Genomic DNA, 11,161 nt, shown 5'->3' with positions numbered 1-11,161 from the left:
TTTGAAATACTGCACTGTGCTCATGCTCAGTAGATGAGAAAGGTTCTTTTGACAGCATCACAACAATGCTAACTGCAGTGAGTATGCTACTCCTTGAAGATTAAAAAAAAACCCATACGTGATGTCCCCCCCTCAAAAAACCCTATGTTAAAAGAATGTTAAGGTTGCCAACTCAAAATGTCAAAATGCTCAAAATGTAGGAAATTCCAAATGAAGGTAACCTGTGGAAGCTCAGTTTAGCAGCCCCGTGGTGCCTGTGTCATTATGACACACATTAGCTGTAATTATAGCTTCCTGGTTCAACAGTCTTACTTTTCTGCTCAGGGTCAAATTGATCGTCATATATGAGGTCAGGAAGGAATTTTACCCCATGGTCAGGTTGTTTTGGACTGTGGAAGTTTGTCTTTCTCTGTAGCAGGGGCTGTGGCCCTCTACTCCCAATCTCTTGAATCTACATTGAGAACATTTCATAGAAGCAGGATGTTGGCACTGTGGTTCCCCTGCTTTACCTGTGCCAAGTTAGGGTGCTGGGTTTGTATTGCATCAGGGTTGATGGTAGTCTTACATAGAGTTTAGATTATGGTTTGTATAGGGTAGTTTGGATAGGAATGATCCTGCCTCAGGCAGGGGGGTTGTACTAAATGACCTCTGGAGGTCCCTTTCAGCCCTGTTGCTCTATGGATGTATTCCAGATGACTGCCTACCTCATCCAGTGCCCAGAATAGCAGAACGGCCGTAGCAGAGGTACTCACATTGCAGCCCTGCCAGATTCTAATGAACATGCAAATACAGCTAAATACCTCTCATCAACAACCTCAGACACGACATGAGAAGCAGAAGTACCCAAAAAAGATGGTGCTCATTGAATGAGCTATTCACTATTTTCTCCTTGTTCAGATTGAATCCCTATGTTTGATTTGTCACACCCAATTCAAACTCTGCTCTGAAGACAGAGCTATAATTTCCACTTAGGGTTTCCTACAGGCCATAACAGAAGTGCTTATGGCGCAGCCCCATCATATTCCAACAAAACTGCAAATTCTGCTAAATACCTCGTCACAAAGATGCAGAAAAAGGGAAAGGGCTTCCTATAGCTGCTATAGTGTAGCATATGGCATGTAAGTGCATCATATGCTTAAATGAACTTATTTTAAGGAAATTCTCAGGTATTATTATCCCCAGTTCCATCACTGAGGAACCAAGTCTCAGAGAAATGAAGGTCCAACCCATTTAATACTTTTAGGTCCCCCCAGTTTGAGACACCTTGAAACACAGCCCCCCCCCCCGAGTTATATAAGCTCTTTAGATGTCCAAAATACAAGTCCCTTTGACCAGATCTCAAGAAATACCCAAGAAGGAAATCTGTTAAACTACCTGACCTGTGCAACGCTTAAGTGAAGTGACTCATAGGATCTTTTAGATCAGTGTTAAAATTCTGCCATCTCCCACCTTTGAGGCATTGCCTTTGTAATCACGTTCTTTCAGTGTCCCTGGGGTGTGTGCATGCGCGCACCTTCTATGTGACTCACCCGCAGGGTGACTCAGTCCAGGCTGCACCTCCATCAAGAGATGCAGCAAGTGAAGCTGATGTCTTGACATTCATTTCTTGTCCCCCGTCCAGAGCCAGGGGCAAACTGAGTGCTGTTGTGCCTGGCCGGATACCTATAGGGAAACCAGGGGTGCAGGGGGTAGCCCTGTTGATGTAAGATAGGGGTAAACAAGGCTCCTTGGGTAAATGTGGTATCGAGCACTGCAGGCTCTCACACCGGTTTCTATGATATGCACTCGGTGGATTACCGCCCAGAGACCACGATGCCCTATTATGGGGGGGGGGGGCGGCAGGGGAGCCCTATACGCTAAGGCCCCACCTATAAGCATACACGTTCTTCAAGTAACACGGATGCGCATGCGCGAGCCCTCAACTTTCCCTGCGCATGCGCTGAGTCAGTGCCTCACTTCCCACGGTTCCTGGAAGCGGGAGAGCCTGTGACCCAGGAGGTGTCAGTCGCTTCACTATGCGTCACGGAGCGGAAGTTACGTACCCTCGGTGCGGTTCCCCACGGCGGCTGAGAAACGTCCGAGGAGCTTTGTCGCGTTTTGATGACGGTTTCCGCAGTGAGCCGGAAGTGTTTGAAAGCTGGCGCGGGGCATGGCGTCTGTGGTGCTGAGCGAGGCGGAGAAGGTCTACGTCGTGCACGGGGTCCAGGTAACGGGCTCCCTTCCCCCAGCTGCTCCGCCTCGCTGCTCCCGGGGCGCCACTTCCCCCCTCCCAGCCCCAGGGTGGTGCCTGCTTCCGGCTCTCGTTCCGTGTGGCCTTCAGGGGCGCGAAGACACCCCGCAGGCGGACTGGTTTAGGTGCAGGGGATTGCTCTCTGCAGTTCTGAGCTTTGTCTTGTGAGGGAGGGTGGCGCTACGCTGAGTAGCGGGGGAGGGCTCGGGGGCTGTGCACCTTGGATGCTCACAAACCTGTGTGTGTGCACGTGGGCATACTATGCTTGCTTTGGTGAAAGCTGCCCTGCCTTTCACATCTATGTAGCACAAGGTTTCATGAGCTGAAGTGTGCTTCGTAAAGTGCTGTGAAAAAGAAGCCAGGCTTTTCAGTAGGGGTGCACCAATTAAAGACTTTATAGGCTGTTACTGATAGTTGATTATTCACCAGGCATGTCGGGTGGTACTGATTTGATAACTGACTTACAGGAGCACAGCTGGGTGGTCTGGAGAGCAGGACCCCACAGTTAAGTCTGTGGAGGCGAAGGGGGGGCAGATAGAGGCCCCCTAAGTGAGGGAGGGAGCGGGGCTGGGACCTGGAGCACAGAGTGGGACAAAGTGGCTCGTCCAGGGTATCAGCATCCCAGTGCTTAAAATGGTGGTGGGGGCATTTGAACTAAAGCTTGTCAAATGAGCTTTAGTTTAAGTACCACTGCCACCCTTTTTAAGCCCAGGGATGCTTTTAACCAGAGCAGAACCAAGCAAGGTAAAGGTGGATGCAGGTTGCCTGCTGCAGGCTCGGGGTTTCCACTCTGCTGCCTTTGCCTGGGAGCCCCATGCCAGCCTCACAACTTGCCACCCTCAATGCTGCTGGGTGGCACAGGGCTCCTGGGGAAAAGACAGCAGGGCAGAGAACCCTGAGCCCACAACAGGCAGCCTGTATCCACCCTGCGTACAAATTTGGAGGGGCACATGCCCCCACAATGCCTACCTGGGGCTTGCACAGCAGTGGGGAGCCATCTCATCCCTCCCCCCACATCCCTTGGACGAGTCACCCATAGCTCCATCCTGCCCTTGCCCCACGTCCCATTTACCGCCCTAGCTGGGCAGTGACCCTAATCCCTGCCCCCCACTCCCTTTCTCACCATGAGGGCCTTGATCTCCCTCCCCCATGCCGGCCTCCCCATAGATTTACTTGCAGGGAGCTGCTCTCCATGCTGCCCAGCTGCATTCCTGGCCATGTACATGTGTGTGGCCATGCGTATGCATGCGGTGTAAGGGGGCCCTGGCCAGAAGGCATAATTATTATGTTTATCAGTGAACGTTATCAGATACACCAGACCAAAAAAGCCAATAGCTGATAATGTAAATTTCCCTCTTATCGGTGCCAATCTGAAATGCAGCTGATATATTGGTGCACCTCTACTTTTCACAGTGTCTGATAAAGTGCACTTCAGCTCACAAAAGCTTGTGTTAAATATATATGAAAGGCAGGGTAGATTTGTGCTAAATATATTACAAGCATAGTAGAAATAGATGCGACTCACCCTGCATCTTGTAGACTCACCGAAGTATGTATGCACATGCATGCATGTGCACTTCCAGTTTTGTGAGTCTACAAGGTGAAAAACCTTTTACACACACTTTTTATCCTATTTTTTATGTATATTTAGATATGAGCCAACAGTGCTCCCTGGTTGCCAAGGAAGCTAACAGCATCCTGGGCTATGGTAGTAGGAGTGTTACCAGCAGATTGAAGGAAGTGATTATTCCCTTCTTCAGCACTGGTGAGGTCACATCTGGAGTACTGTGTTCAGTTTTGGGCCCCCCACTACAGAAAGGATATGGACAAGTTGGAGAGAATTCAGTGAAGTACAGTGAAAATGGTTAGGGGGTTGGGGCACAGGACTTGAGGAGAAGCTGGGGGAGCTGGGTTTATTTAGTCTGCAGAAGAGAAGACTGAGGGGGGATTTGATAGTAGCCTTTAACTACTTGAAGGGTGGTTCCAAAGAGGATTGAACTAGACCAGGGTGGGCAGAAATGGCCCATGGCCCGCATCTGGCCCGTGAGGCCGTTCTATCTGGCCCACAGGGCCCCTAAAAAGTTTTAGAAAATTAATATTTATCTGTCTTTGGTTCATGTAAAAAATGACAGAACCAGGGCCAGTAGGACCCAGGGGAAGCCTGGCGGGCTCCCACAACAGCAGGGCCCACCCAGCCCCACTCCAGCAGGGGTTTCTGGCCTGGGACCATGTGGCTGCATGGGCTGGAACCTCAGGGGGTTGGGGGGAGGGCAGAGAAGGAGCCTGGAGAAAAGTGACCCCTCCCCTGCCCTGTGGTCAGTGCTCCCTGCTGCAGCCACTTGCAGCCCATGCAAGGCTGTCCTAAGCAGGCAAAGGCAGCCTCACATGGGCTGCAAGCAGCTGCAGTGCAGGGCATTGGGCACAGGGTGGGGGAGGGGGCCGCTTGTCCTGCACTCAGCACCAACTTGTAAGCCACCCCCACTGCCAGCCTGGATCCTGCGCTAGTTCTGGGCTTGCCAATCGGGTATGCGCACAGTGGCAGCAGCTGTGCTCCCCTTCCCCCCCGCCACGCTTGCCATGCCGAGCAGTGTTTGCTGCTGTTGCCCGCCCAGAGCTCGCGTGCTGGGCAGCCCAGAGGTGGTGGTGGTAAACGCTGCCCAGCGCAGCAAGCGGGGGGGCTGCAGCTGCTTTCGCTGCGGCACAGCCCTAATGGGTGAGCCTGGAGCCAGTGTGGGGCCCTGGCTGGCAGCAGGGGTAGGTTACAAGCTGGTGCTGAGCGTGGGACAAACAACCCCTTCCATGCGTGGGCTGTCAGTGGCTGCAGCGCAGGACATTGACCACAGGCAGGAGGGGGTGCTGCTTTTCCCTACACTCAGCACCAGTTCATTCCATGCTGCAGAACAGGGGATCGGGGCTGTACACTGCTCCCCACCTGTACCGTGGGGCTCAGGGGGCGCTGGGAGTGAGAGGGTACACAGGGCCCACACCGGTGTCCTGGGGCCAGTGCCAGCAGAGCCCAGAGCAGGGCGGCAGGAGTACAGGGGTCCCGGGTGGCAGGAGCTCTATGGAGCCAGGCCAGCTCCCCGCTCCCTGCTGGTGCAGCCCAACCCATCTCCACAGACCCCTGCCAGCCTGCACCCCACTCTGGGCCTCACCAGCACTGGCCCTAAGACATTGGGACATTGGTCCCAAGATGGTGACCAGGGGTGGGAGACCTGTCAAGGGGCGGGGCTACCCATGAGGCCCTCGACAGCTTGCCAAAACTGGGTAAGTGGCCCTCCACCCGAAATAATTGCTTACCCCTGAGCCAGACTGTTTTCAGTGGTGGCAGATGACAGAACGAGCAATGGTCTCAAGTTTCAACAAGGGAGGTTTAGGTTGGATATTAGGAAAATCTTTATCACCAGGGTGATGGTGAAGCAATGGAACAGGTTGCCTAGAAAGGTAGTGACATTTTCATCTTTGGAGGTTTTCAAGGCCCAGTGGAACAAAGCCCTGGCTAGAATGATGTAGTTGGGGATGGTCCTGCTTTGAGCTGCTGTTTGGACTAGATGACCTTCTGAGGGAACCTTCCAACCCTAATTTTGTATAATTCTATGATTTAGCACAAGCTTTCATGAGCTGAAGCTCACTTCAGGATGCCAGGCTTTTCACAGCATCTGATGAAGTACAGTTCAGCTCACAGAAGCTTGTGTTAAATATATGGGAAGGGCAGGGTAGCTGTGCACCTTGTGGGCTCACAGAATTGCACACGTGTGCCTGCATGCATGTACATACACATGCTTGAGTCTACAAGATGCAGAGCTAGCCTCCTTTTCCCATATATTTAGCACAAGTTGAAGTGTGCTTCATCAGGTGCTATGAAAAGGAAGCTAGGCTTGATTACCCTGCCTTTCAAGTATATTTAGCACAAGTTTTCATGAGCTGAAGGCTCTGAGGAGCAGAGCACTGTTGTGCTAGATATTAAAGAAGCATGCTGCCTTGAGGACCTTGAAGTCTAAGGCCCTGAACTGCAATGATCTCTCTGATGACAAACTTGTTGGAATGCCTGAGAACTTGTTACATGAGTTGTTCTGCCCATACGCAGTTTCAAGACAAAACAAGTTGTGCAGAGTAGGAAGGAAGTTGTACCAGTTCTATTTTACGTTTCACACAGACGTTATTAGCAGAATTGGGAATTGAACCCTGCTGAGTCAAGTATGTTAACCTCTGAACTGTCCTTTTTCTTTACTCATGAATGCTGTCCCTCAGATGAAATGTGGAAGTTTTATTTTTTTTTTTTGGCTTTTTCTTTTAAAGGTGAATTGATGTTGCTTAACAAAGCTGTGGTGGTTTTTATGTTTAGGAGGATCTTCGGGTAGATGGCCGTGGCTGTGAAGACTATAGATGCATTGAAGTAGAAACAGATGTGGTATCAAACACAAGTGGATCTGCAAGGGTGAAGCTTGTAAGTACAACTCCCAGAATCTGTATATATTGTTGGTGGAGATTCTGAAACTGTTGTGATACTGAATTCAAGTCCATGACCTGGTTATAAATATAGTAGCTTGTTATTGATAAATGCCACAGATTAGAGCTCGTGATATTGTAGGAGGTAGTGAAAAGATATGTATCTGAACATCCTTTAGGAATGGCCTGTGTAACTTGAGCTAGACATAGAAGTCTGGGGGAAGTCTTCGCTATGAAATAATAGTGTTTAATCTGGCAAAAGCAGTCACTACTGTGAGCAATAGAGAGGGAATTTATTTTCCATGTTAATATCACAGTTGAGTGGAATTACTATTCTAGGGCATATGACTTGTATGAAGAGGTGGTAGCTATCACTTGAAATGTTTTAATGGTTCTGAAAGTATTTATTTTGGAACTGAAATGATGCAAAAATGGATATATAGACTGTCCTATTGATAGAAGACAAATATTTGTGGGCTAATATGTTCACGATTAACAGTGTTCTTCAAAAAACTTTACATTTATTAAAGCAAAAATTGGCTCAGACTCAAAATGTGACATGGCAGAATAATTTATGCAAATAACTAATTAATTAAAACCATTATGGATACATTTTATTCCAAGCAAGTTGCTTCTATATTTCTGGTTGAACCGAGTGTTCATTTTAACAGGGCCACACTGACATCTTGGTAGGAGTCAAAGCTGAAATGGGAACGCCGAAGCTGGAGAAACCAGATGAAGGTTACCTGGAATTCTTTGTTGATTGGTCAGTATAATGTCAAAAATGGGAATTAAACCCAAATTTTGAGTAAACAAAGAAGTCAGGAAAAACTGATGAACTTCAGTAAACTCCTTTTTTCAGCCTGCTCTGCACAGGGGAAGCAAGCTATTGTGTTACTTTTGTAAATTATAGAATTTGTATTGCTACTCCTGCCGCACTGGTACGATTCTCTGAACCAAACAAAAACTAGCCAGTGTCAGCTTGATAAATATCCGCTAAAGCGCACAATTACTGTAACTCTTACGAAAACAGAAGAGATGTTTGTGTTTGTATATTGTCCATCAGTTCTCTCCGTTCTCTGTGTCACGCCCCATACCGCTGGTGCACCCTTGACCTGCGAGCCTGGGTCAGCACGACCAGCTTGGTCCGAGGAGGGGGATTTATGACCGGGCAGGTGGGTGATAACGGTGAGCCGGAGTCAGGATGATTTAAAGACAGTGTGATGTTTTCACAAAAGATTTACTTTACTTACGCTTCTGATGGCTAGAGCGTAGGCAGTGGAGCTGATTGATTTAGTTACAGCATGCAGATATCATGTTACCCAGCATTTACAGGGTGGGTAAGACAGTTGCTTCCGAGCGATTCATATAAGCCATTGCAGTCTGCAGATTACCGAGAGCTCTTGATAAGAAAGATAACACCAGAGATAGAGAGATAAATGGGGATTCGCCAGAAAGATAACGTAGGCGGAGAGAAATATTCGTGCACAATCTGTTCTTCTTGAGTGTATATGCAGTTCTCTGCTTTGGGCGGAAGTTCTTTCAAAGTTATACTTTTCACAGGTAACCAATTAGTATACGCCAATTATAAATAATTAATGAGTTAGCACTTGTGCTTTCTTTGTTTGCTCAGGTTTCATAAAAAAGGGGGGTTATTTTTACTTGGGTGGTACTGGTTCTGTTTGGTCACAGGATGGCGCACATAGTATATTTAATTAATTTTACAACTTCACTAAAGTTAGCTAATTTCATTACTATAGATACTTTATCTTTTGTGCTGGGCTGTCAAGGTCAGATTCTCTCGTATGGAAAGCTCAAGTAATTTGAAATGAGGCACAGACAGGGGTGTGTATATGCAACACTGTTAATACAGAGGGATAAATTACAACCACAGAGTTTGTTGTGTTAGCCTCTGACCTTTTGTCATCTGACCTTTTGCCATCGACATCTGAAATCAAAGACTTTAATCTTTGACACTCTGCAGGTCTTTCGTACAGCAGCAAAGTGGATAAAAATTTATATATTTATTCCTCCCCTGTCCCAAATCAGAAATTTGTAAAAACAAGACCACAGTAATTGGAAAACTGAGTCAGGGCCAGATATGGTACCTAAAAACTGATTCTAAAAATTATGTTAGATTTCAGATGTATACTGTCGCTTCAAAACAATGGAAAAATAGTTGAAAACTTTATTTTTGGACTCTCAGTAGCAGTTTAATCCACTCTATGTATTAAGGATATGTCACTTGGCTGCCTTGAGATGGATTTAATTATATTGTTTTTGATAAAGCACAGTTTGTTCCATGAGCTAAAAACCATTGTTTCTTGCTTTCTCAGATGTAAATGAAGAATTGCTTAAACCAGTGAGTCTCAATCTTTTTAAAGTTAAGGTGCCCTTTCATAACTATTTTGGAATTTGGGGGCAGTTTTCTGGGTTTTTTTGTTTTAATAGAGCACCACTATGGTAAAACAATAGGGAATGACGACTACAGGAAAATAATATAGTATCTTTCTGTTGCAAAGAACCCAGAAAGACTTCATCAATTCCTATTTGAAGTCTCTGGTTTTATCTTGTGAATTGTTTGGTTTTGTGTACCTAACAGTGCTAATATTGTTCAGCATCCCTAAAGGTATCTTCTAGCACCCAGATTAAGGATTACTGGTTTATGCTCACATTCCTGGTTGTCGATTTTATGAAAGGGACTAGAGAGAGCCCAAGAGTCCAAGTTTCCATGTTTTAAGAACCAACACCGTGGCATCTCAGTGTGATTATGAATTTAACATGCTGCCATTTAGGTAGGGACAGTAGACATTGTTTGTGGACTTGTATGGATCAGAAAGTAGACACTGGAAATTTCTCGAGATAACTGTTGTACATATAATTTTAAATAAAGTCAACTGTTATTTGGTATTGTTACTTTTATGCTAGATGTCTAAACAGCTGACAAATTTCTTTCTCAGTTCTTAATACTGGAAAACTATTATTGTCTCCAAGAATGGGGTTCTTTTTCAGCCTTCGTAGCTATATATGAGTACAAGTTGCCCAGGCTGAGGAAATTCCTCACCACTGCACTGGCCCCCCACCTCTATGCTCCTTCCACGTCCTTCAAAACAAAAAATGCCGGACAGGTTTAGTTGGCCTAGTTCAGTTTCTTGTCTCTGGCCACTGGCACTGGCCAACAGTTATTTCAGAGGAAGGTGCAACAAAAGAAAAACTTGCAGTAAGAAGGTATGAGATGATCATCCCCTTAAGGGAAGGGGTTTTTTTGTTTTGTTTTTTTTGATCCTGTTGTCCATAGGCACCACCATTATTTGCATCTTTCACTTCTCTCACAACCATTACTAAAGCTCATTATCCAGTCTGCAGTATGCCAAGTAAGATCAGTTTTAGCAGTGAAGATCAGTATAAAAATTGATAGTTGTTCTCCAGTAGCTGCTAAAAGAATATTTAATTGGCAGTATTTCTTTTTCTGTCTCTTCCAGTTACCAGAGAGGTCTGGCCTGTCAGTTCCAAGACTTGCATACGAAGTGTCCCCAATTGCACTTTCATAGTTTCATAGTTTCTAGGATCGGAAGGGACCTGAGTAGATCATCTAGTCTGACCCCCCGCCATGGCAGGAAACAATACTGGGGTCAAACAACCCCAGCAAGATGTCCATCCAACCTCCTCTTAAAAACCCCTAGGGTAGGAGCCAGGACCACCTCTCTTGGAAGTTGGTTCCAGACTCTAGCCGCCCTGACCGTGAAGTAGCACCTCCTGATATCTAGCCTAAATTTACCCTCTACCAGCTTGTAACCATTATTCCTGGTCACTCCTGGCAGTGCATGGAGGAACAGGGACTTCCCCCAGTGCCTGCTGGTCCCCCCTGACTAGTTTGTAACAGGCCACTAGATTTCACCCCCCTCAGCCTTCTCTTGTGGAGGCTGAACAGGTTCAGGTCCTGTAGACTCTCCTCATAGAGCCTGCCCTGCTGCCGCTGCTCATGCGAGTGGCCCTCCTCTGGACCCTCTCCATACTGTCCACATCCCTCTTGAAGTGCAGTGCCCAGAACTGGACGCAGTACTCTAGCTGCAGCCTGACTGGTGCCGCATAGAGGGGGAGGATCACCTCTTTGGACCTGCTCGAGATGCATCTGTGGATGCATGACACAGTGCAGTTGGCCTTCCTAACTGCTTCCCCATGCTGCTGACCCACGTTCATCTTGGAGTCAATGATGACTCCAAGATCCTTTTCTGCCTCTGTACTGACAAGAAGGGAGTTCCTCAACCTGTAGGTATGATGCTGGTTGTTCTTCCCCAGGTGCATCACCTTGCACTTGTCGGTGTTGAATCCCATCCTATTCACATCCGCCCACCCTTGTAACCTGTCTAGGTCTGACTGTAGCTTATTGCTCCCTTCTAGCGTGCCCACATCCCCCCACATCTTAGTGTCACCAGCAAATTTGAACAGGGTGCTTTTTACCCCCTCGTCCAAGTCACTGAT

The 11,161-nt window shown here is 47.2% G+C and overlaps 1 protein-coding gene across 3 annotated transcripts in view; it reads left to right on the top strand.

The window, feature by feature from the left end:
* Positions 1-2,042: 2,042 nt before the first annotated feature.
* EXOSC7 (exosome component 7) overlaps positions 2,043-11,161 on the top strand; it is a 32,377-nt gene continuing 23,258 nt past the window's right edge. For 2 of the 3 annotated variants that reach the window (XM_019537311.1, XM_019537301.1), the window contains exons 1-3: positions 2,043-2,206; positions 6,576-6,677; positions 7,351-7,445. In XM_019537311.1, the coding sequence (XP_019392856.1) occupies positions 2,150-2,206; positions 6,576-6,677; positions 7,351-7,445 (254 nt within the window). In that variant the 5' untranslated portion in view covers positions 2,043-2,149. The remainder of the gene's footprint in view (positions 2,207-6,575; positions 6,678-7,350; positions 7,446-11,161) is intronic. The other variant, XM_019537293.1, reaches the window with a different exon arrangement.

Source organism: Crocodylus porosus, unplaced genomic scaffold, assembly GCF_001723895.1.
Source record: "Crocodylus porosus isolate Cpor-Errol unplaced genomic scaffold, CroPor_comp1, whole genome shotgun sequence".
In the NCBI taxonomy this organism is placed as follows: Eukaryota; Metazoa; Chordata; order Crocodylia; family Crocodylidae; genus Crocodylus; species Crocodylus porosus.
The sequence above is the reverse complement of the archived record's forward strand: the minus strand, read 5'-3'. Positions and strand labels throughout refer to the sequence as shown.